This window comes from Spodoptera frugiperda, chromosome 1 (genome assembly GCF_023101765.2).
Source record: "Spodoptera frugiperda isolate SF20-4 chromosome 1, AGI-APGP_CSIRO_Sfru_2.0, whole genome shotgun sequence".
Lineage (NCBI taxonomy): Eukaryota > Metazoa > Arthropoda > Insecta > Lepidoptera > Noctuidae > Spodoptera > Spodoptera frugiperda.
The window spans coordinates 8,348,651-8,376,074 of NC_064212.1; the positions used below are offsets into that span (position 1 = coordinate 8,348,651).

Below are 27,424 nucleotides of genomic sequence, written 5' to 3' on the forward strand. Positions count from 1 at the left end.
AATAGGGCATTCATTGTCTGTTCACGGTAGTAATCTGATTTTACTATAATATAATGGCAAGTTTCTGCTCCATTTGTTTCTCAGCATTGTGAAATGACAATACTATTAATTAAACTTTCGTGTTGCATTACTCCAACATGGATACTCCAATGGACGATGTCATTCGTTTAAAAACACATATTATTAACGTGGCATTCATTATTAACCATTATTTTCTTATATTCACGTCCAATTTGATTTATGACTGCGACAAGAGCCGAAACTTTAAATAAAACACAGTTTCGAGAAAATTTATTTACTTTTTTATATCTGAAACAGTACTGACACTGCCAAACCTGAATATTTAAAAATGTTTGTCTATTTTTATATTCATCACTTAATTCATCTCGCATTTTATAGTTTTGATGAAACAAAATACAACGTATTACGAAATACAGCCGGCGAAATAACATTGTTGGACATTTTTTCTCATTTTACGTTCCATTTTTAATATTGAGTTAGCGTTTCGAATTTAAATTTGAAATTGGAAAACAATCTAATCACGTGGGCCATGGACTAAACATTTGTAGTTATGACACATTTCTGGTGACATTTAAAGTGGCCTGTGGGTGGCAAATATGAGTGATGTTAAACTGTGATTGGCGAGGTGTGATGTGATACACACATTGGCGAGGTGTGGTGTGATATCGGCGGTCGATGTGATGGCTCGGATTCGTGTCGGTAGTGTGCGTGCGAGAGAGACCCATGGCTAACTCTCCAGACGTGGGCCTGCTCGCCGCCAGCCTGCTTCGGCTTATCATAGGTAAGTTGCCTAGTCATATAATTAATTGGAGATAAGGTATACAAGATTTCTCTTTGAGTAATGTCTGACTCTTAAATCCGAAACAATTACTGGAATGTACTACTATAAATCCAACTACAAGCTTCTCTGTATAAACTATTAAAGCAAGAATGCCAGGTATTCACTATTACTTCCACTATAATTGAATCTTATTACAATTCTATGTACGCGTACTACACGGGTAAATAAAAGAATACAACAGTGGAATTTCGATTTCAATTTACGAGTCTTGTACAGCCGTAGAGGAGAATGTGAGAAATGTTTTTTACCTTAGACCTAAAAGGTACGACATGAGAATCAACTTAGTCGTAAGAAAAATATACTATCCGTCTTTCATTACTCGCTTTGAAACTATTTCTAGACGAGTATATGTGGCTCCTTTGTCTTCATTGATCAACATTAAACTGTCATGGATCTCATTACTTTAATGTATCATGATCCCGTGTTTCGTAAATTAAATACTTATTACAGTAACGTTTCTTTTTATACCTAGAGGAAAATCTTTATTCAAATCAAGTACTATCTTTCGGGGAACATCACGAAAAATGGCCGCTTTCTGGGAACAAGTTTCATCAGTAACATGATCTAAATATTTCCATGAAGTTCGCTTCAAGCATAGATCCTCATCGCACATGTCGTCACAAAATGAGACTTTCCGCTTCATTTTACCTTATGTGCGGATGCTACGCGATGGATGCGGATATTACAGGGTATATCGCGTCTTCTAACCAGGAACACAACAAACGGTATTTTGTTAAATTCGCACGCCACATACCTTAAGAAATGATGCGAAAAACTAACGCCGACGCATATAGATGAGGGCTATAAACATTCCGGAGTTCACAATCTGATAAATAAGGGCGGATTCAATCAATATACTCGCTATAAATTCCATCGAACATCGTGCCAGCTCATGTTTCTATGTATTCGAATGAATGTTGGGATTTGATAACGCACCGCACATAATACTCATTACCGCACAATACAATACCATACCATCAACTGCGCTTTACCAAACAACCGAATGAAGTCTGGTTAGCGAACTATGCATTGTAGGTCATTTTCAAATGGAGTACGTGTCGTGTGTGTGTAGTATACTTATAACAGAAAATAAACAATGTTCCGCTCTAATGTACCCATGTATCTACTAAGGTAGCCGTATCCAGCCTTTTGTATCCTCAAAATGTGAGCGGGAATTGGTAGCGACGAGTATAAATCTTGCCCATAGCGATGTCTCTGTCACATTTGTGATAATAAATGAGACAAAAGTATCAACATTTAAAATAGTGTTTTTCCTCCGTTTTTGTGTTAGTTGCTTATACTCGTAGTCGGGTCCGTGGTAGTTGCCACGTGTCCTAACAAAGCGTATACAACGGTCATTATGAACTTCTTCTGTTCAACCTTTTGTTTTTACATTTACATGGTGGAAAGAAATGAACATGGAGAAAAGATTGCTTTTCTGTCTCGGTTTTTATATAGAAAAGTATTAAGCGTAGAATGAAGATATATTTCAATTTAATTTCCGTTTAGACGTAGGAAGTTTACCCGCAGACTTTATACGTATTGCGTCATACATGTTATGCTTTATTTTCAATGTCTATACGATATTAATACAATGTGATATCTAAATTATTCGAATAACAAACAGGTGATTTAACATACGACAAATTGATGAAAATCAGGCGAATAGTTTACTTGGTGCACACGATACGATATCTTCGTTTGGCTCCAGTTAATTTGATAAAGCTATTGAATACATATCTAGCATACCTAATTGTATTTAGCATACACGAGCCGGGACGTGTTCCTATTTACGTAGCGTGTGTAGTTGGTGACAGTGCAGAGAGACAGTTGCTTCGCTTCTTTGCTTTTACAAGTTTTAATCTTCCTAATGCGTTCGTCTGGTGCGCACACTTCACAAAACGCTCGCCTCCGCTTATGTTAACCGGCTCACAGCTTATGTTTAATACTTGTTTGAACATTACGCTTGTATGCTACTAACAATCTTCTATTTAAACTGCCACTACTTCTTACAATACTTTTTGGTAATAACATAAGGAAGTTTGGAAATAATACCAGTAACGGGAAAGCTAAGAGGAAACCGTTTGTCGTGGTATGGTTATTTTATGAGAAGGAATGAAAGGCGTCTGACAAAGAGAGTGATGGATACTTTGGAAGGGGGAAATAGAAGAGTTGGCATTTTTTGTGTGAGGGTTGGAGTAGGATAGGGACGAACGTGGAGATACTAACATACATAATGTACCCATGTAAACGGCGAGTCGAAGGTTGTAGGCTTTTATTCCACCCACGACTTTTAAAAATAGAAACAAGTTAAAAATCAAAATTGACTGCCTTTGGATACAGGTCGAAAAGTTGTTTGTTTTAAAAATATACGGCCATAAAAGTTTTATAAACGGTGGAACTCGTTGTTGAGACTAAACAGGGTGCAGGCTGGCTGCAGTCGCCCTGCGGCACTTGTACAGCTGTTGCCAGCAGCGTGACTAATTCCCTTGCATCTACTGCCATTGTTGTCGCCGTCTAGGTGACAAAAACAACTGTTTCGCCTCATATCGCGGCTTACAATTTGACGTGGAACGTTTTATTCAGCCAACGGCATTTGTTCGCGTTTTTCAACCCACCGTTATTTTATTCATGTTCTTTTCAAGTTTACCTTTGCCTCGAGTGACACAAAAAGCTGTATCGCTGTTTTTTTCTCACAGTACATTTTTATCGTTATCCTAAGGATAGGATTATGTGTATATCTATAATTTACACGTTGCGGTGCTGAAGGGATTTACAAATTCTGCTCGAATCCGTCTTACCCAATAAATCCATTCGATTTCGTGGGGAACAGCGCTTACATTGGTACGCCCACTGCCGCGCAGAACATTGACTACTTACAACTTTGCATGTTTCAAACACTTGTAGCTTTAATTGGTCTAGATTTAGTTCGAACTCGCTTTGTGACATTACATGTACATTCCCTTATAACTATATGTGATACTGCAAAGAGACGTATGTTCGCTAAACTTTAACAAGTACCGTATCTGTTCTGTTTAACAATGTCTAAGAAATGAGAGTACCTCCTTTGATTGTTTTCTTTTCATTATTTTATTAGAGAAGTAGATCTCAAAAACGATATAAAAGAATTCTTTTAATGATAATAGCCTCAAAACTCCCAAGTGGAGCAAATAATTTATTCTCTTAAAAGAAAAAGAATAGTATATATGTGTGATTTTTCTTTATATATTTTTTATTTAATTGCACATGACAATGGTATATTGAAAATTGTTCTATATTTTTAACCTATTTAATATTGAAGCTGCTCTTAATGGAATTTTAAGGTTTTATTTTTCATGCTTTAATTAAATGTGAATAAATATTAGGTCGTGTCGACTAATTCTCCACACACCGTTTTCGTTGAATAATTCTGAGACTGACGTGATGAACCCAAATACCAATAACATGCGATTAAATATGTAGTACCTACTAGCACATTTAGAACGTTATTCGTGTGTATGTTTTAAATTCGTGGAAGGGATGTGGTAGGCTAATGTTCAATATAGATGTATGTATAATATATATGTTTAATATGTACATGGTGTATCAGTTGTGTAATTCATTTGTATATTTTTGAATTCATAGAAGGGATGTGGCTGGCAAATGTTCAATGTACATAGGTGTATGTTATCAGTCGATATCGAATATAACCATTAATTTATCGCGTTCCCGTGTAATATTATTCAATGTTACGATACGGTAATAAAACTTTGCGGCTACTCAACATTTTAGATACATAATTGCAACAGTAAATTTACTTCATACAACGTCGAACAAAGTGCCAAACTCAGCGTGGGAGGAACTTTAAAGTTAATTATTAACTTCTGAAGATAATTAATATCTGTGCCGTTGTTTGTGACAGGTTCACATGTCGAGGAAACAGTACTGATATATAAACTAACACTGGACTCAAGTGGACACAAGTTTCGTTCAAATACTTCATATTTATTCTAAGTTAAACGGTAGTTTGTTATCCAGCGAACAAATTCAACGTGAGACTGTATTTACCGTGACTTTGTACCACCATTATTGAGTAGTATAAAGGGTAAACGTGATCGTAATAAAAGTGATGTATTTGTGGTTTTATTACCTTTGGAAGAAATTGACAAAATGGCCGCGTAGCTATCGGGATGACTGGTTTATTGGTATATGTATGAAGAATAGTTTGTTCCAATTTCTAGGTTATAGGTACAAAGTTTCTTTGAATATTCAGATAAAAGGATGAAGACGATTTGAATTTTCGAATTGGAACTGTATAGTAAATAACATAAAGCATGATTTTGAATACTTCTACTTAGTTTGGCGGGGATATAGTAATATTATGTCAATACTCTGAGTGAAATATTAAATGTCGATTATAGGTGAGGACCTCTGCGGTGAACACTAACGGACTAGCGGTTGGTAACACTCGGCTGTAGTGGTTTCCATTGATGGATTATTGGTGACCGCATTGATAGACTAATCTGAAGCCAATAAAATTTATTGTGGCCGCCCGCCATTTGTTTTCACGGTTTACCTACTATTGTGTTTTTCGAAAAAAGAAAAACACATTACTCGTATGCTTCATAACATTCTATGAGCTTTTAATTCATGATTTATAACTAGGCAGTTCTAAATTGTTTCTGAACTTAAAAAAGGTCCCTAAATCTTCAACAATTAGTTTTCGATTAAGGCACAGTAATAGGAAAATATCTTCCCCTCCACCCAGGAAATGGGACCCCATGCCTCAGTTTTCTTTAGCCATCCTTTTACGAAGAATGATGACAAAACTTTTGGAATTAAGAACCGTCGGCGTGACTATGTTTTAAAATGTCATATTTTAGCTCGATTCAATAAATTTTTCCAATTCTTTAAATATTCTTTCGGTAAGGGACGAGTTGGAACAGAACTACTTTATTCTCTTTAATTGAAACTTGGCGATATCTCAGTAGAGAGAGACTTTCCTTTCTGCATTATTAGTTTCTTAATAACACAGTGTTATTCTATTGTAAGGAGTATAATTATTAAGGCTGACGTTATTAATCGAGCGGATTAGTTTATTGTTGTTTACCGTAGACTTAATGCTGTATAATTTTAGATCAGCTTTATTATGTGACGTCACATTACTGTGTGGCGTCTCTATTCTGACTATTAGGCATAGGCATTATTATTTCGTAAATCATCCAGTAATAATAATTTAAACAGTATTACTAAGAGAAGATTAGAGTCTTAAACGCTTTATATATAAGATTAATGTCTGTTGCTAAGGGTAGACTTTATACATAATCTATTGCCTATCATAAGCTAATCATTTCACCTCTAACGCTTGTATCTACACAATATTCCATATGTACATAGGCATAAAGTTCAAATTGTAAAGGAAAAAATGTAAAACATAAAATAATTGAAATATTTAGACAGAGTGGGCGGCGCGGGCGCGTGTCGCGTCTTGTAGGGTGGGTCAAGAGGCTATGACGGCCACTCGACCTGTACCACCTCAACACGGCTTTTAAACTTTTTCGAAACCCTACAGAGGCTTTCATTAAGCCACGAATACTGCCTCCAGTCTAGAATGTGGTTTTCCTTAAAACATGTATTTAAACCACAAATGTATGTTGATATTACTTTAGTTTTTCGTGTGTAGATGAAACAATGAGCCATATTATACATATTTGCCCATTTTTTGTCATATATATAATATATATATATTTGAATATAGCGCGCAAATACATCTGCTTAGTGTTTAGTGAATTGATTCAAATTACATTAGTGAAATGACGAACATATCTTCTAAACACTGATCAATTTTGCTATTTACATAATTACATTGTGTAGTACATAGATACTGTTATATAATTGAGTCTATTCATCTGCACATTAGTAACTTCATCAATAAACACACGTAAACTAGTTCAATTACTATTTGTGTTTCACGTGCAGTCTAACCAACAGCTGTATCAGATTTTAACTCGGAGCCTGTTGCGAATTGATTTCCCATAGCTACCTGATTCGCTTAACCAACAATATTTTGAGGAACACTTGATACCATCCATACAGAATTCGTATAATTCTGTTTCTGCAGATTTTTTTTTATATTTGTTTGGATAACAAAGTTTACTAGTCGCATAATGAAAAGCAGCCACAGTAGAAGCGAGGTGGTTGTTAGTCAGTAAGAGTCTGACTCTCTCTCTCGCGTCGCCCAAGTCATTAGATGATTTCCCCTTCTCAAAAAGTAAAGTTATACTAGTACATCACAATCATGTAGGAAACTGTTTAGTTGTACTATCATTTTGCTTTGGTGTACCTTTATTTCATTGAACGCCCAAAAGCTATGGTCCTCACAGTCCTATGTAAACATTTGCTAAATATTTAGTTACTTATCGTGTCACGGTATCAAACCTTCAACCCTACGGTATGGGCGGTCGAGCGTTCTTAATAGTAACGTTTTACTGGTAACATTTAAGTAAAATTTCATATATTTTATCTTTTATATACTTACTTAGTTTTATTTATTAATGCGTGGTAAGATAGACTGTGCGGTCAAGAGATAGTGACGGTGGGTATTGTTCCTTTTAGTATATTTAAACTATAATGTTCACATTTGAAATAAGAATGCTAATTTGAATTCCATCAAGAATTTTACATATACCTACTCTAGTGAATAACGAGATAATTTCCGTCGAATATAGGACCTATATTCGTACCTTTTATGTACAGTACCTTTATTTTCCTAGTAAGCTCTGAATTCTAATAATATTAAGTTAATTGTGGATGGCCAATAATTGGTATATTGAGTCTCAATTAATCATGTGTACCAGTCCATATCAGCAACATTGCAAGCAGGCACGGATGCCTAATTAACTGTATACTAGAAATCGATTAACTCATAGTTATCCCATTAACACAACCCAATAAATATAACAATAGACATCTACAATGGACATGTGAATCTCGGCAGAAGATGGGTTTTAATAATTAACCTCTCCTTAGGCCCGGTAACGAGGTAAGATCCAGTGATATGACGTCACAGCATACAAGCTAACTTAATTACCTACAAGCCAGCGATGACCGGTGAATTTCAACAGATTTGTGTAACCTTGTCTATCACTCAGGTAGTTGGGTGGGACGGCGAAATAAGACCTGTCTAGTCACGTAAACTAGTCAAATTATGTATAGGTAGAACGTCAAGCGTGACACCCACATTTGTGTCAAACGTGTTTGCCGTGAGTTTGCACAAAATACTCGATGAATTCAAAAATATGTTCTGCCGATATTTTTTTCTACACATCTACCTATTTGTAAACCTTTCACATGTTTCTGTATCAGATTTTTTCATGACCTCACGTTCGAATAACCTTAAGGTTTCATTCCAATAGGTAAAAACATTTTCTTTTATAGATAGGTATTTTTCGGATGCCCCGCAATTGAATTTCAATATTTTTCCATAATGGACATGGATGGGGTCCCCTATTGTGTGTAACTTTATACTGTCACCATAATGCTGTATTGTCAAATATGGGACCACCATACCGTTGCCAATAAAACCCGTAGCTGTTACCGCAGGGACAAACAGTTTTAGACGTTGTTGTATAGATATAAGACTGGAAATTGACCTACATAATAATAATGGAAAATTGTAAATGAGAAAAGGTTGTGTCTGTCTAACATGAATAGCAATAGTTCCGTGAATGACTGTTGTATTTGTGACTCGTATAATAATAGTTTTAGCTTTCTGTTCGTATTACCAAAAGGCTCATACGCAAAATATGTTTTCAAACTTATTTTTTTTACGTTTTCAAATCGAATACTACTTAAGGTTCAAAATTTATTAGTAGGTACAAATGTGTATAGTAATGTTCGGAATAGTTATCAACATTTGTTTACTCATAATTATGTTTACTTTTTATTGTGCACTAATCTTTTTGAATGATGTTTTAAATACTCTGAACACATGATCTCTCTCATTAAACACAATATAGTCTATTTGTATTTGTAGAATTTCAGTCTGCCGTGATAAAAATAGCAAATAAAGTAAATCCACAAAAGTATTTATGTCTGCAAACTGGAGTTTTTTAATTTGCCGTTCAGCACGGCATGGCGGTGGTTTGTACAATCTCATTTGTTCTTTGTTCTTTTTTCAAAATGGGTCAATCTGGCAACGTCTTACTTAGGTAGATGTTCATTAAATATGTATTACTTGTTTTTTATGTACTCAACATATTTCTACGTAAAAAGTTGTATTAGTATTTATTTTTATTGTCCATCACATTACGTTTTATGGGATATCTTACAGTTAAAGTGTACAGACGGTCTTACCATACTAGGCTATTTCCTAGACATTTTTTTTTATTTAAATTAAGATTTAGGGAGGATTTCAAACAGGGAATCTTAAGTCTAAGTTAAGTACATTAAGTGTGGGAGACCCATGCTTCGGTACGAATGGGCCGGCTCGACCGAAGTGATTCCACGGCCTCACAGAAAACCGACGTGAAACAGCATTTGTAACGCCTCTGGTCTTTCGAGTGTCCATGGGCGGCGGCGATTGCTTACCATCAGGTGTACCGTCTGCTCGTTTACCGGCTTATACCATAAAAAGTATCGTAGTCTAATAACATAACATGTCTGATGACACACATAGAGCTATAGGCAAAGAATATAATTTTTCAAACCTATCCACACTGTCATGAACTTTTTTCAAGATATTTAAATCCTATTATTGTAAGAAGCGAGTCTTAAACACAGGTCCGAACCAAACTCTACTCTTTTTAAATTCTTTCATATTATCTTGTCACAAAAACAAAGGATTCCTGGAAAAAAATATCAGAACGTACCTTTGTATCATATTAAAAACTTCTAAAGACCTACGTCACGTCACTGCCGCAGGTCATAGGGACCTCTGTATGTAAACTTTGATCTTTTTGCTTGTTCTGCGGTATATTGATTGACAAACATTTTCTAAAAACACATATACACATTTATTAAATAGATTAACTACACTCATATGAAGGTGAAATAGGATACCTGTTCCACCTGTTAGTGTTCCGTAAAAATCACAACTGTACCCAATAATTATAATTAAATAACAGGTATTGAGAATATTTAATAACAGTTCACTGTTTAGTATTATATCTCTTAATTCTAGTTGCAGACAATAACATTACAGGTTGTTATTTGAGCTGTGACTGTGATTTGAAATTTGATTGTGATTTACCCGGAATAACAAATGGTATTATTGGTATTACCTTTTACTTAGAGAGAGAACAACTGTTACCTATTATCTGTGCAATACCTGTTATTTATACCTGTTATAATATACAAATATATCTTACGTATCACACACATGGATACAAAATCTCAGTACTGATTACTAGATATTATGTACGTGACGCTTCACTAACGGATTCCCGGTTATCATTCTGTAGCGTCTATAATATGTATTACCAAGGATTTTGTGTGACATGCTTATGAATAATCGCGCGGTCTGTAAGTACATGTCTCTCTGCTACTATCGTTAATTAGGCGACGTGCTACGTCCCTAGTGAGATTGCGATTATGTTCATACATGTTTTAGTTCACTTTGATTGTAATTATAAACATAGATGAATTAATAATACTATGAAGAATGTTTTTCGAAATATATTTTGATACGTGCCAGCTAAGTGAGAACGGCATGCGCCACTTATTCTCATTGCAAAAAAAAAACAAATGACATGTCAGCGATGTCACGCTCGAAATAATAAAGACAGACACATATCGTGTTCTCTTTCTAAAATGTGTAACTTGAATAACTATTAAAAACAAAACAAAATCGATATAAGTCCACCATTTTTAAATTCGGAATGACTGGCGACTGAGTTGCAAACTAGTTTAGTAACTACGTTAATAAAACTTGCGATTTCTTAATGTTATTTTTTTTATAAATGTTGGCAATCTTTTCAAGTGTCCTGTCTCGACAGCTCATTACTGATAGACTCTTAACAAGCTCTATTTGGCTGTCTCGCACATGACTAGCCAATTACAATAAACCTTCACAACTCGATTGAAGAGATCCACTGTCTGATACTCAAGACCCAAGTTCTGCGAATTCATATAACACATCTCTATGAGGGTTCATACCTATATACAATTGTAAAAATATCCATCCAAATATTTCGGAAGAACGTCAGAACGTCCGTGAAATAACAGGACTGCATTCACTAGAGGTAAAAACGAACAGAAAATGTTCGGTTTGTTCCAAACAAGTTCATTTTAAAAGTAAAATTCTTTAAAAACACCAGCCACAACTGTAATGTTCGTTTCCATTCGTAAACTAATTATATTCAATGACTCCACTACTAAGCACTGCAGCTTAACGCTGCATCTCTGCGGCGGTCGGGAAAAATATAATTGAGTTTTTCTATCGTGAAAATGTTCTGTTATTCCCTCAAATAACGACTGTTTCACCAAATGCGCTGCCTTTATACAATTACATTTTAACACTTTATACATAAAATGTATTTATACTTATAGAGGTTCACGGTAACATTTGCCCTTTGAAATTACAGGAATAGGGACAGACATAACCACTTAATTAAATTTCATCAAATTGTATCCGTTTCCTAGTTAAAATTAAATAAATGTTGATTGTTTAGTAAAGGGTTCGTGAATATCTTTGTGGAACAGCGTGGATTTTGACGTAACATACCTAAATGTAGAGGCGGACCGAGACAACAGAGTTTGATCAGCACAATACTGCCGGATACACAAAGGGCACGGGCGCGGGCTAACCGAGTGGCTGTAATTTGGACCCTTTGTGAGTCGACGAGAGCGACCCTGAGTGTGTATGTGGCAATCGTCATCGAGCCGAAGATGTGCGCGCTCTCTATTGCCTACATAATGTAAGATTTAATAAGTGCTGGCCGCACGCCTCTGCTCCGAGTCACTCTCACGCATACAAAATATTGACGCCCTTTGTGCTCACCACTCTCTAACTTTATTCCCCGGGATAATTCTTTCATGAAGAATTGTCTGCATAACTTGTTTTCATACATTTATTGGTAACCTCCCGGGAACTATCCCAGTTATCTGTGTGGACGTACCTACTACTGTCTTTGGATTGCTCCATTCCTATATTTTATCACTTCATAAAATATATTTTCCTGTCGCATTTTATAGAGTACAGGTAATTTATTCCCTCGGCTCCATTGAAATGGCAACGTGCATTCATGGAAATACTTTATAGTTCTGTCAGTTAAATCTGGTGTGCTTTTTTATATGAACCTGTCAGTCACGTGGGAAGTAACCTAAAAAACGAAATACAACGAGTTCCGTCCTGTAACAGGAAATATTTTTAATACAAGTTTGTAACGAAGCACGTGTGTGTGTTTCAAGAGTACATATTTGCTTGAGATTAATATACAGGTGTACAAGGGATCCCTCTCCTATTTACGGTTACGTTCAGGTCATGTAGGCAAATTGCGGCATTAAGCGTGGTTGTTCGGGCGCGCGCGTGACATTGCCGAAGAGCAGTGTGTAGCATTTAAGTGGCGCCTAAAGCTGGTATGCGTTTGGAATTAATTAGCAAATCTGGGCGCGAGATGCGACCACAGCCGGCGTCCGGCCGTCCGGCGCAGTGCGGTCAGGCTGCGCGCGCCCGTCCACCTGTCCGGCCCAAGCTTTCGCGTTCGCTGTAATCCGATTATCATTTCTCTGTTTCCGACACAGAAAATAACGTTAATTGGCGTTCCGTAACATACCCTGATGCGGCGGGATGCAATGTGCATTTTATCTCAAACTGCGTAATAGTAGAGTAGCCTCAAAGCCTGCGCCGGCGGCTTTATGAACAAAATGAATGCGCTACGTTTCGCGAATGGTAATGCGATAATATACGAACTGGTTTGCCTACCGTACACGGATTACATTTTACTGTTGGAATGTGCATTTAAAAAGAAATAGCATAAATTGATAACGTCAGTGTGAAATGATTACATTCAGCTTGATTTTAGATCATTCAATTTAACAATTTTCAGTATTTACACGAAATTTAGGGAAAATGGTGAATTTATTTGTCATTTAACATCTGTTTTACTACACATAGGTAACATGTTGTATCACAATTTTAGAACAGAACACGTGCAGCTTTTACAAACTGACGCGCGGTGAACTAAAAATGTGGTTGAAATCCTTTTTGACGGATGCAATACGACAACTAAGTTCTTGAATGTCCTCCGTCTGCCAGTTTTGTTTCATATTTTATGGACCTTTATTTATACTAGGATACTATATAGTACGTACTCACTGTCTACGTATTTATATGTCTTACTATAGGTATAGTTAGTTATAAAGTCTAAAATGATGACTTTCTCAGTAGTAACACGGAGTTTTGAATTGTGCACAGTATATGGCAATAGGCTCACCCCCTATTACATGGGGCTTGGCTTAACACAAATGGTGCAAATTGGGTGTACATTGTATAGCGGCATTACGTGCCTTAATGTGTACCTCTGCCTACCCCTTTGGGGATACAAGGCGTGACGTATATCTAAAATTACATAGATAAACAGTGAGGTCGTAATTTGACGGACGGTCGAACAACCAAAACACTAATCTAATTCATTATGATAGTAAAATAAACCCCTTTCTAAATTTAAATATTAAATTACTTCTTGTTCTTTTAAATTCAAAACACATTCTTAACATTTTTCTACGTTCGTTGTAATTAATATTTTCTAGAACGTTCTATTTTTCTTTTAAACTTGACTTTTATATCTTTACAAAGTGCCTTGCCTTGTACGGGCTGCAGTTTTTGGAACTTATACTAGTCTGAGCAAAAAGTTTTTGTCGTGAATCGTGAAGATAGATTTACGAGGTTAAAGTAAATTGCCAAATTGACTAATGTTCCCGGAACAAATTCTACTTGATTGTACTCGTTTATTTTTTAGACTTTTCCCCTTTTTCTTCTATTTTGTTAGTGAACTGTGATTTACGATTAGTTAATTGAACGACTTTGCACAAAGAAGTGTTTATTTAACTTGGGATTTTGATGTTTATTGTTGGTTTCTGAACTACCTATGCGTACCATATTAAATGATGATCGATGTGTTGCTTAAAGAGGATATTTTTTTTATTGAGTAGTTCCATATTATTGCAAAATCTAGCATAAATCTCTATTCATATTACCCAGTAACGCCAGGAAAGGCAAATGCTACGTTATTGTATAAGTGAGTGAGACTAGAATACAAAAATCTTATCCAAAATTATGTTACAGACAGTTTTTTTCCTTTTCTCGACAGAAACGTGATAAAAACCACTTCAGTGAAATATGTTACAAGAAAGTGTCCCAATAGTTTCTCTTACAACAAAAAGGTTTACGACGAATTCATAGTTATTAGCATACAACGAGATGTGACGGCCATTTTTTATCCTGTTTGGCTCACAATAATTACATTGAACTCGTAATTCCATTTCCCGAGAACTTGATAATTAAATCATTTGGCAAACAAAAATACGGGTCGACCGGTCTAATGCAGGCTAAAATTAAGTCACCTTTACCATCACCCACGTCTTTTCGGTAACTGTGAGTAAACATGAAAAGGTATTTTTCGGCTTCATAGCCATTGCTTTAAAAGTATGAATTTTTAACCAATTTCTGGCTACATACATATTGGGAAAAGTCTACAATTTTTGCGATAGCGATATCGCATAATGCTAGTGCGGCGCGTCTAGACATGTAATTTATAGCCTATGATAACATAAAAGTGCACCATTCCAATGCTATATATTTTTCTGCCATTCATCTAGAAATTCTTTCCATTTTAGGTTCTAATAACGCAATAAAATAACTAAACTACGTAACTGTTTCTAGCGCTGCGGTAAATATTATTTACACCTAACATTTCTTACGCTTTCAACGTCTGAAAGCAATAAAAGTTTCGTTTATTTCTCGCCACGTAATAGCTATTTATAACCGTTTCACGTATTTACTTGCTCGTTATCACGGTTGTCAACACATCAATCATTCATGTGACGTGTGAAAATATATGATTATGCCTTTGGTAAAAGGTTTCTCACTAGTTTGTGGTCGCGACATCTGTTGAAGGGGTGTGGAGACTGTCAGGATCGATCGTAGCGCCATCTGTGCAAAATGTTTTCGCAACCACGTTGTTTCGTAGTGCTTCACCCACCCGCTAGATGGCTCTGTATGCTGCCTTTAACATAAGCCACTCTGTAGCGTTACTCGGCTAAACGATTCCCCTATCCTGCCACAGATGGCAGCAGTAAAGGGAAAATAGAAAATGTTTTTCCTTGAATTCAGTAGGTGGCGTTTTACAGAACCAACGTAACTTACTGAAACGAAACATAGATGGCTTTCGGTATCAAATTCAGTAAACATTATCTTTGCTCTCAACTCTCAACAATAACACGACGTTTGTTTCTTTAAACTTAACCAGCAAAAACTTCTTATCTCAGTTGAAAAAGAAACGGTTTCATAAGAAACGTTTTAAAAGTTACAAGCTCAAAGCACTGTTAAATTAATTTATGGGTACAAATTACCAACAATTCAATCTTCTCCGCACAAAAGTCCTAATGGAATAAATCATTATTATTTAAGTGAAATTAATTAAACCGCTTTGGAGTCACCATTCTAATTGGCAATTCATTAAAACTTAGGTTTCTGTTAAAAGCCACACCCTGCTTCCTTGATTGACGATTCTCGAGAGAATACTCCGAATGGATTATATTAGAGGGTGGGCAGGGCAGTAGTATCCTCCTAGGCCGGGACCTATTCATTGGTTAACGTTTTGTACGCAAGATAAGGAGTCCCTGATAGCTATTGTTTGAGGTGAAATGTCTGTTTACCTATGATCCTACAAATGTAAGTTCAACATTGGATATTTTGGGCCCAAAAGGGAATAGAAACGTGTACATATAATATGTATACACAGACGATCTATATTATATCTGTTTATATAAATAGGACGTAGTTAAAAAGGTTCACCTCTCAAGCTTAAGAATTTAATAAGCGATACTATAAAATTTCCCTAACATTTATTAATATTTGTTGTATAAATATTATTCCATAATTTAATTATCGTAAATGTTTCGTCTAGTAATTTTAATTAATTTATGAAGATCCCCGTATTTATAGCCGAAACGTTTGAACAAATAGCGTTGCGTAATTTTCTATCGAAAAAGTTGTGTTTGCCTTAAGTAGATTATTATTTTATACTTACCATTAATGTACGTATCTTTACATAATTATTGTGATTGGAGTTTTTTAATTATAAAAGTAAGAAGCGACTCGTCTCATTTCCGCACGAGTGCTTTTTCCGACTTTTGTGCTAAATTTTTCATTGTTTTTCTTTCGTATAAATCTTATTATGCTGTAATAAAAAAATCCAATTTGGTGCATTTATGTATTTTACCGCGACCGTGAGAATCTAATGCTGTTTGATATCTAATTTGTAAGATAAAAAACGAATTGAAGATTTTTGTAACGTGGAAAAGTTATTTGTCAAAATCCAATCATTTCTATAGTTGTTAGAAATTATCACGTCATTGGTGAAGATAAACATTGTGGACCAATAAACATTCTTTATATTCAACTGAATTGTCCACTGGTAGCCATTTGTTTTTATTTGAATTAAGAATGCCAGAATCTCATTGGAGCAGAAAGAGAACGCATTATCTTTATGTCCTTGTCATTTTGTGCATGACGTCACTGACGTGTCATTTGTTTTTTCTTTTTAGGAACACTCTTATTCTGGTAGAACGAGAAAGCATTATGTTGATGTCCTTGTAATTTTGAGCGTGACGTCACTGACGTGTCATTTGTTTTTTATTGCTTTCATTCGTATTGCGAACTATCAGTCTCTATGAACGTCATATCAACTTTGGTGACATGGTATATGAGAAAAGTAATAAGTTTTCTAAGAAATTGTTTTTAATTATTTTCTTGAATTCAAAATTAAATTACTTATCTGATCTGAGAATCAGCCACAGATATTATTAATCTTAAAGATAATTAAATTACGTAGAATAATATTCTATCAAAACACAGTTAGGTAAACCTTATTAAAATGCTAACACATACCTACCAACTTTTTAAATATAATAGGTTAAAACAAAGTGAGTAAACTGTAGCGAAATATTTACTGACTTATTCATGAGAGCAACTAATCAATTATTATCGTTCTTTGTTTCAGGTAAGGAAACCTTTCAGCTTTCAGCGAGTTGCACGCGGCACAACCGATAAGTATAAATACCTAAACCCGTATGTTATTATACTGTAAGTTTCAGAAGAACTCTGTAGAGAAGGCTTAAATAGTAAATACTATTTTAGGAACTCTTTTCAAAAAGTACCTCATAAGTAGTTATGTGGTTTTCTTAGTAATAATTGATTGGTGTAAAGTACACATTACTGGCTGAAATTCTTATCCTTCTGTTTAGGGACGGGTGCGCTCTTTTTTCAGTAGATAGTTATTGTCGCATAAAAGGTTTAGTTGTAGGCTACTTCAAACATTTACAATTCACGTAGATTTTCACCAATTTCGACTTCGACAGAATACCGTTCAGAACAAATTTTCAAGATATCCGTACTTTTTAAAAAATACCCGTATCTAAAATCTAGTCCATTTCGAACCACCGATAGCGCAGATATTTGAATAAATTAAAAAGAAAACTGCCAGTCGGCGGCCAATTTAAACTGCAGAACTCACTAACCGATGAAAGCCTTTTCATTCTTAATAACCTGCTATTCGAATATCCCTGCTCAAAATACGATGAAATTCTTAAGAGCTTACTATCAATGTCGGTAACCATAAAACAGCATTTTACCACAAAGGTGTCGAACAAAAAATAAACATAACTAAACAATTTCACGCACCGAATAAAACAGATACTTTTTGGTGCCGACAACCAAAATGGCGGGTCCAATAAATAAATAATGTATATTACCTTATGGCGACTATTCGGAGGAGGAAGTGGCCTACATACTCCACCACAAATATTAGGAGAGGATAAGGCGATAGTGGCAAACACCGAAACCGGTTTCAATAAAACAATGTAGGTTACTGAATACCTAGCCAAAGTCTGGCCTCCACGAATTTTACTATCTCGTCATCATAATTCTTATTAAACTATGCAAATGTTCCATCGTAAAATATTTCTATGCGAAGCCAAAATTGAAATAAGAGAATTTTGAATTAAATTTTGTAAACCAAAGTACGATTTAAAAGTATTAATATTAGCCACATAAATCAAGTGACTTTGTGTTGATATATAAGAAGATTACACAGTCGTTATTCAGTCGTACTTTGATAAATGTCAGCAATTTCCAAATACTGTCTGACTGTTACACATCGGCGCGCAAAAGTTCTAGTAATTTGTTCATATTGTTAAATAGAAGATTAATGTCACTCTAAGTGTATACTTAGACTGTTTTTCTTAATGGAAACGAATCATTTAGGAGTTTTTTATGTTGGAATATTACGTAACATGGTAGTTTAGTTGTTTTGGCTACAAAATACTGGTAACTACACCTAAATATAATTGAAATGTCGGAAGCAGAGGTGGTAAATGGTATTGTTAATAATTAGGGGCTACAATCAGTAAACTGTCACCCTTTATTGTCATGCAAATCCCCATTGTAAAGCTGGGAGTTAATTTGCAGTAAATACCTCTATAAAGTTCGCGATTACATTAATGGAACAAATTGTTAAGCTGAACACCCCGTCCATTATGACGCGGCCATTATGTTTTTAGAATGTGATTTACTTATTCAAGTCTTAACTCTTTGATAACTGTATCTATAGCGTCACGTATAAGCTTTGAATAAATATTCAATGCTGCCTCCATATATTTTATCTCATGCAAATAAAATTGTCTTTTTGTCACGCATCACACGTTGTAGTTATAACGAAAAATTCGATTTTATTATCAAACAAATCTATTCCAGCATATAACGTTTTTTTCATATCGTACGTAACGCCAACGACAGTTTTAGTTCTTTTTGTACAAAACTTTGATCCTCGTTCGTAGTCGAAATATGTCAAAGCAAATATAGATTGTAAGAGAACACATTCGTGCATGAAACATATATCTTACGTATGGCACCTGATAGCTACAGTTGTCACTAACTAGGTCACGTAAACATGTATTTGCGTAAATACTAAAAATATTCATTAAAATAAACATGTAAACAATAACACCAATTATTACCATTCAACGCTTAAAATAAGCTTTTATTTGAGGCTACAGAATTCTTAGAAATGGTTTTCGCATTGTTTAAATTTTCTTTTAACACAAAGGAATACCTATAGAAGGTACAAATAGAAAACAACCCAAAAATCGTCCGTATAATAACTTACCGAAAATTGTAAGGCTTACCGAAGAGCCTTGGACTGTTCTAGAATCGGACATGTTCCATATTTCCATCGTTAATATTCTGCATGGCACAACGAAAAGTTTCACTTTTCAACATTGTGCGACCTTTACATTTTCCTGTTTAATTTCCAAAGTACACAAACCGCGCGCCGCAATCGTGTTTACCTCACAATATTAAAACATTATTCTCCTTTAAAAGCATTTTCTAAATCGGGCACCGCGGCCCATTTGGCAGAAGTTGCATTTAAGATTAAATTTTCCATTACATGTGCTTCCTACGTACACAGCAATAAAAATCACGTATTTGTAATTCCTCTTACACGTAGTAGCGAAATAAAACAGTTTCTGGAACAACTCGGAGCAATTTCTATTTGGTGTGCGCGACTTTTTGTGGGATGTATCGACATGTACGGTAATAGAGTAGCAGCCCTGGCCGTGTTGTGCTTACACTGCGAGTGGCTGACGGACGGGAACGGCGATTGTTGCGGCCGGATGCTGCTACCATTTCCGTGTCCAATGCCCACCATTCACCCACTGAACGTTTAACGTTGAACGCGACTCGTTATCGACCACCTACCTCGGTAATTACCGTACAGGACATCATTATTTTCAGCTCCTTTCAGTGCTGTTGTACAACCATTAGCGGTAATGCTAAAACCGAAAAAGATTTTCTTCTAAAATAAGAGACGTCGGTTTTACTTTTTGTTCTTGTTTTCTTTCCTTATTTATTACAAAGACAATATTATGGTAATTAATAACGTTATTCGTTTCGTTGGCCGAGCCGAAACATAGCATTATCATTTTATGGTACTAAGAATCTGAGAATTCTCCCGCAAATAATATTTCTACGAAGCGTCTCTGATATTTTGACGTGCGACGTTAGTTAAAAATGAGTTTTGGCTTTGTGTGAGGATTGCGGGCGGAATAATTATTTTTTGCGAAGCTCGAGGGCGCCGTCCGCGTCCGTGTTCCCATTTATCTAGAGCTAAATGCTTGCATTCAAGCGTCCGTTTCGCCGTGTTTGGTTTTAGGTTGCGGTACCGAGTCGACACAGCGGACTGTACGTGCGCGGTACACACCCAGCTATGTTGAATTATTTGTAATGACGTAAAGCGCTGTCGAGTTAATTAGCAGACAAAGCCGATTGTTAGTAACATGACTCTAACATTTCAACTTGTCTTTGAATTTAAATGTTCAACGTTTTCAGTTGTATTATTTTGGCGTTGATTAAAACATTTAATATTCAAAATAGGTGCTTAAGGAATGACAATTGTTATTTCGTACAATTGATTAAAGAAGACGAAGGCGAAACCATAGTGCTGAACGTCAGCGTCAGCATCTAATCCCCCCTAATGTTCCACTTTGCCGTTCGTTTTGTTTTCGTTCCTGTATGGTACCTTTACACAAAGCTTTGTAGAACATTTTTAGCCTGCCCTATACTGATGACCTGTAACTCCTGGTGAACTCGGCATGCCTCTGTTTCAGTGTTGGCAGCCTTTCTGGCATAATTACCGGAATGCATTGTGCGCTCGCGGCCGCAGTACGTGGCCCGTTTAGCGCTGTAAATTGCTCAAAACTAGTGAACTATAAAAGCGGTGCATATAACGTTTATGTCCGAAATTGGCCTTCTCTAATGTATGTAGTATTCATCACGTGTCACCACCGTTTAAACCCCCGACGAGAAAGCGTAAACACATTGCGGTTTTCCCTTTGCTGACTGTAGTACTTACATTATATTGTCTATCTTAATAATTTATTTAAATGAGTTCGTCAACATTTTCATCAAAAATGTTCACAGTGAGTAATTATTGTAACAATTACTCGCTTCATATTAATTTGTCGGCGTTCGTGTTATGATAACAATGTTACGTGTACATACACAAATTGATTCAGGGATGTCACGCGAGCCTTGGCCTCGAGTTCATCTCCTCGTAAAATGGGAACAAAAATAAATGAAAGTCTTGACTTGACATTAAAACGACGTGTATTATAAAGTCGACAGTCGTCTCAGCCACCCATAATTGCTACGTTCTTGTACTGTGTGAAGTAGTCTAACGACGCGCGTGTTTTTAATTGTATACTAACTATAAAGAACCTAACGTTGTGGTTGTTTCTAGGTGGTGGCACCACTCTTGAAAGCCCGCCATTCATAGACATACAAGTTTAAAGTAAAGTTTCGAAGACAATCGGTAGTACTAGACAATAAAATGCCGTGTAAAAATCCTTCTTCAGTGCACAACAGACTTGTTTGTATCTTATCTACATACATTAGACTAACGAGTTGTTTTTCTATTCTTGAGAACGTAATTTCAAAACAGCGGTAGCAGCATCAGTTTGACGCGGTTCAGACGGTACCTAGGTATAAATTCAGTGCACCGCGGCTCCGTTGGCGCGCAGAGAACAGCCTCGGTTTGTGAGATGCGCTGAATAGTACCGACCGCAAGCGTAATTTCGCTCGTCGAAATAGCGTTATTTCGCAGCATCATAAACCGTCACACGATTTCGGATAGATTTGCGGCGAACGCGTATCGATCGAGCCGTCCGCGGAGTTATGAGCGTGTCTGGCTTGTCTCAGATAACACCAGTCGTCAGCTGTTTATGACACAACATAACTGTCTAGTCTGAATATAATAGTACTTATTTTTGCATACAATAATAATATTTATGTCTTTTTACAACCAAGGTGACCGCGTGGCACTAGTTTGTTTACCCATTGTCATAACTAAAATTATTATTTTTCTCTTGAGTGTTATGCCTCGAAATGATATGGGTGTTTCGAAACCTGTCTCATTATATGTTAATGCCTCTGCCCTACTCGCGAGTATTTAACTTTAAATATTGTGGGAGCATTTTCTGGTTAAACTTTATAATGAGAGCCTACCTGCAATGAACCTACTGTATTTACAACGTAGGTATGATTATGATAACAGTTTAACGCGAATGAATGAGTTTGAAGTTCATATTATCCTCATGGGAGAATAGGAATAGCTAAATAGGAAATATGTTATTAATTGTAGTGACAATGGAAACACATTCAGATTCTGTGCTAGTATCCTCTGGGTAGAACTTGGTAACTATATTATTGCAGCTAGTCGATCGATGTGAAAGCCATGTAGGTGCGAGATTCAATTAGGTTTTGTTAACACTAAAGTTAGGAATGTAGAGAAGTGAGATTGGGAACTGTCAGAAAGTCTGTTGACATGGTTCCCCCCTCAGCTAGTTGTACAACGCAAACCTACCTCGTTCATTTATGCAACTCAAATAAAACTAAGTTTCGTTGACGCTCCTGTACGCGACTTTATCTGCATAGTTCAGACTACGGCGGTGCATGTCCAAGTTCTACAGACAAATTGAACTTGCTACGCGTTCTCAAGATTTATTTTCAAAGTTATTTGTTGAATTCATATGAAGTAGGTATTTTTTTTAAGAATTCCTTTTGATCATAAGCAAGATGGTCTCGTAAGCACTCTAATCAGACGTAACATACGAGTTTAAAATAACATAATCATATATTCTTATTCGACGATCCCTTGGGGCCGTACAGCACATGGCGACGGGTGGGTGAAACATTTGCATATTAAATCGAGTGTATCATTTTTAAGTACGCCACTTAAGACTAATTGCTAACGTGGGGTTAAATACGTAAAATATAAATACTGGTAGAAGGCGAGTGGTCGTAATGGTGGACAGTTTACAAGTACGGTCGGGAGCGGTCGGCTCACAGCTCCATTATTATGAGTTACTGTGCTTATCAGTGACAGTTTTAAATTCCGTCTCAGTCAACGTTATTACTAACGCTATGCTTGTTACGTTGTTATGCTAAACTAAAATAGGTGTGCGCTATCACAGAACTAAGTCAATAGCCTGCTTGTACTAGTTGGGTACGGTTCCTTCAAATGTGTAATTATGTGTTTATAGAAGTCGTTATTTAGTGAATAGGGAATTATCGAGGTAATCGGTTGCAATTTAGGCAATAATAATATAGCGTTAAAGTAACGTACGGTCACGAAACAAGTTTGATACCCTATCCAAGTAAAAGTTGAAGCAGTATCGACGTCGGTATTTCTGCGATTCTCGCCAGAACAATTCTTGCTACAGTTTCGTTCCCTTTCTTTTCCATTTTCCACATTTTTGTTTTGTATTCAGCGGTTTTATGAGTTATGGGTTAAAATGTAGTTAAAAGTCAGCTCTCGCCGGCTATTTTCCGAAATGTCTGTGAATGTTCTGCCAGATTTATTTGGACTTTTGGGTGTGCTATTTAAAAATATTTAAAATGCTTTGCCGAATTTGAACTTTATGCAAATTCTTGAAATTATAGACGGAGTACGGTTTTACGGGTTTAATTTTCTTGAATTCCAGATTATTTTCTTAAGCGTATAACATTTTTAGAATTGTCTGTGCGCTAAATGGTATCAATTATCCAGTATTTGTTTGTAAAAATCATAGATTTAATTACTGAATTGTAGTGTAAGTGTAGAAATTCCCAATTATAACACGATGTCTGGCTTTGTACGCAGTATACCTAGGAGAATAGACCCATCTAAACATTGACCAATATTACTGGCCAAAACTTTCTATGTAACTGAAAATTATACATGTGAATAATTCAACTTTATGTCATAACTTCAATGTGTTACATAAAGTAAAAAAGCAACATCATCCCAAACGGGGTGCGCATCCTAATTGATTCAGTTTGATCTGAGATTGGCAATCTCTTCCCAAAAAGGAAGTGTAAATTGTATCATTCTGTCTCATACAATTGCAATATTGTTCGACTGATGCTGTTAACGTGGTACTTGGCCCGCAATTTCAACGTCTCGGGGAAACGCTGCAATTTCCCTCTCGGAACATTTTATCCTTATACTGTGTATGTCGTGTTGTCCTGTCGGATTAATCACGTTACAGCTTTTCTCGACATTTATCCCGCTACGCTTAATATACATAATTGCGACGACTATTTTTCTGTTCACAATAATTGCCACGTCAGATTTATGACTGAATCCCGTCATAGAGCGAAAATGATTAAGTCGTACAACGTCGACGTTGAGTCATTGAGTGCCAGTTTATAAATGGAAAGAATGAGAGCTTCCATTCTGCCAAGTCAAGACGGTTGCAACGAGAAAACTGAAAACATATTCAAGAAGTTTGATCTGCCTTGTGATTGCATTTAGAATATAGGGATTCGATTTTACGAGAAGCGTCTCAATTTCCCGGCAGAAGAGAGCAATTTCCTTGCGTTTGTCGGTGTGTGCGGGTGCGACCCGTCGCGACGTCGTCGATTACCGACTGCGCTACGGATCCAGCTCCCAGCTTGTCGAGTCCCGCGGATCCCACGATGGACAAGCTAGCTTACGTTCTTTATATTTTCTATACCATTTGTAGAGCACACACGGGCTCAAGCACTTCTTGTTATCTCAACATTTTATTTGTACGAAATATCGTCGTAAACCGTAATCCAAATGCAGTTTGTTTGCTCCGAGTAACGTTACTTTAACTCGTTTTTAATTTATTTGTTGTGGACATATATGTATTTGCTCCAAATACGGTAAATATACTTTTATGTTTACGCAATCATCTGCTTGATGAAATGATGAGGTCTGGCGGCGAGGAGATAAAATTCCCGTTTTAATAAATAACGCATGACTTTTTGCGGCTGTCGTCTTAACTCTATTTATGATGATCCTTTTTGAAATGCAGGGGCTCGTTTAAAGCTAGCTATATTTGAGCGCAGCTGTTCTGATCTCGGCACATAGTTTCCGAATGTCTCCGTAAGTCGTGTGATGATACCAGTAGGGTGGAAATTCGGTCACTCGAGCACGTCCTGTGCTACTAAGCTGGAATCCTAAGCATAGTTTGTATGCACGTTTCCAGTATTTGTTACGTTTGAAATATCTTGAAACTTTTCGATTTAAGCGGCGACGATAGATATGGAATTTAAATACCCGGCGTTTGTGTGCATTGCAGGCTGTCCCGACTAGTTTGAAGAAGTAAGGATTTACTTTTATAAGAATCAGTTTAGTTTCATGCTCCTGTAGTAGTAAATAAATGGTGATTTGGGGCTAAAGTCAACAGAATGGATCGTATGAGTTAATAACAACATGTTAGTAATCCCAGTGTGTTTACCAAACGTGGTGTACGTGTCGAATGTAGTACGGTAGTAATATTAACACGGATGTTTATTGTTCCGATACGTTGTGTCGAGCTCCCCAAGATGCAGACGTTGTTTCATTAATTATAACAGACTACGGCGTATATTTTTTAAGCTTTACATACAGTTATAATCATTTTTTATTAAAAGAAGAATGAAATAATTATTAAGAACTATTCATTAACCACATGAAACTTGCGTATTACATTACAGAAAAAAATTTATAACTTTTATACACTTCTTATTGACTACTAACTGTCATATTATGGTGAAACTGCTGACCACAAGATAATTAGCAGAAATGGTAAGAGGAATAAAATCCATAAATATAGGTATTGATTACCCACTAAGTACTAGTCGGAATGGGATAGTATAGATGTTCGTATGATAAGGTGGATCATTTTATCCTGTTACCTTTCTGTTAGTGGGGCGTCCTTTGCTCAAAAGGATTAGTCTTGTGGAAGCGGTCATTAGCAAGCGAGCGACTGCAGAGTTTAACCGTGACATAGTGGCGCCCCCTGCCCTCACAGAACTCGTTTCATGTTATGATATTATCTACCTAGTTAATGCTCGTTTATCATCCGATCTTATATTTTTGTTATCGTAAGTTCAGACTGTATGTGTAGTCGGTATACGGTTATTACATATTAGTTCGTATTATTAGCATTTTGAAGTCAACATTTGCATAAGATTTAAAAAACAAATATCGTTGGCCTAAATCCATTCGACTGTCATTTTTGTTAACGTTTATACCAAGTTCGCCCTAGATACTCCCTTTGAATATTATTTAATAAATTAGTACTAGCTCAGCAGATTTTAAGTGTATGTGGCAAATCTGACGTGCTTTACATCATAAACATTGTGTCGGCGCACACGTTACTTTTATGGAGATTGCTCTCGAGAAAAGAAATTTAGGAGATATACATTGTGAGCATGGAATAGAACGTTCATTTTAATATTGAAGTATACGTTAAACTTACGCGCCAAGGTTAAATCTCTGCAAATAACGACGTCATAAATACTGACAGGAATGAAACGACCATATTTGTATACCTACTTACACTGTAGCCTGTACAACCGTTCGATACATAAATATTTCCCTTAGAGAGCTTTCAATCCCGGTTTACTTTTAGTAATACCCTAAATTGCCCATAAAGCACAAATAAGACAGATAACAGCAATAAAAAACATATGAACCGTAATCTTATTTTATTGTGCACTGAGGTATGTAGAGGAACACAAGCAAAATAAAGTATTTCAAGTAAACTGATTTATCAAAACTTTTTTCTCATCAGGTTTTACTCAGAAATGCTTTTAGCTACGCGCTACGAATTTTGAATGGCCACATTTAAATAAAAATAAGAGAAAGGGAACATGGTAGAAAAGAAAAATTAAACAGAAGTTGACGACACGGAAACTCGCATTAAATGTGTCGGCAGGTTTCATTACGGTTTGTGTAATACATGCCGTTATATTTGAATGAGTCTGATTTTGTTTTGTGCTTAAATACAAGTGAGTATCAAGCAGACATTTCCAGCTGGGGCTTTGTATTTTAGCCGTTGACGTTCTTTCAGTTTGAAAATAAACGAAAAAGAGTGGAAATGGTGGCAGAAGTGCGATGCTGCGGGCAACACAGCGCGCCCCGCTAATGTGTCAGAAATACCAGCTTTGGACAACGTGTTACATTGAAAAATCGCAGTCGTACCAACATTTTTTATTTTATTTACCGTGTTTTGTGGAGCACTCGGCTAAATAAAACTGAAATGACTGATAGTTCGTCATTCATGCCGTTTTATTCTTTACAATGCGCCTTGTAAAGTTCTAACTTATTTCCATTGTGATAAATAAATACGATTTACAGCTGTATATTATTTATTGATATTGATATAATAATTACTATGTAATCAGATATAAGTACTCGAAAGCTGATACAGTGGAAAAAGTAGGTATATTTAATTGAAATGAAACCTATCCTTTTTACCAAAAAATAAAAGCATTGCAATAATAATATTTGCATAGTATTTTCCGATTTA

General features: G+C 36.1%; 1 protein-coding gene across 7 annotated transcripts in view; it reads left to right on the forward strand.

The window, feature by feature from the left end:
* LOC118273138 (neural-cadherin) overlaps positions 1-27,424 on the forward strand; it is a 281,396-nt gene that overhangs the window by 162,229 nt on the left and 91,743 nt on the right. The window contains exon 2 of one of the 7 annotated variants that reach the window (XM_035589943.2): positions 400-802. The exons of 5 other annotated variants lie outside the window; for them this stretch is intronic. In XM_035589943.2, coding sequence (XP_035445836.1) covers positions 745-802 — 58 coding nt within the window. In that variant the 5' untranslated portion in view covers positions 400-744. The remainder of the gene's footprint in view (positions 1-399; positions 803-27,424) is intronic. One more of the 7 variants, XM_050696792.1, reaches the window with a different exon arrangement.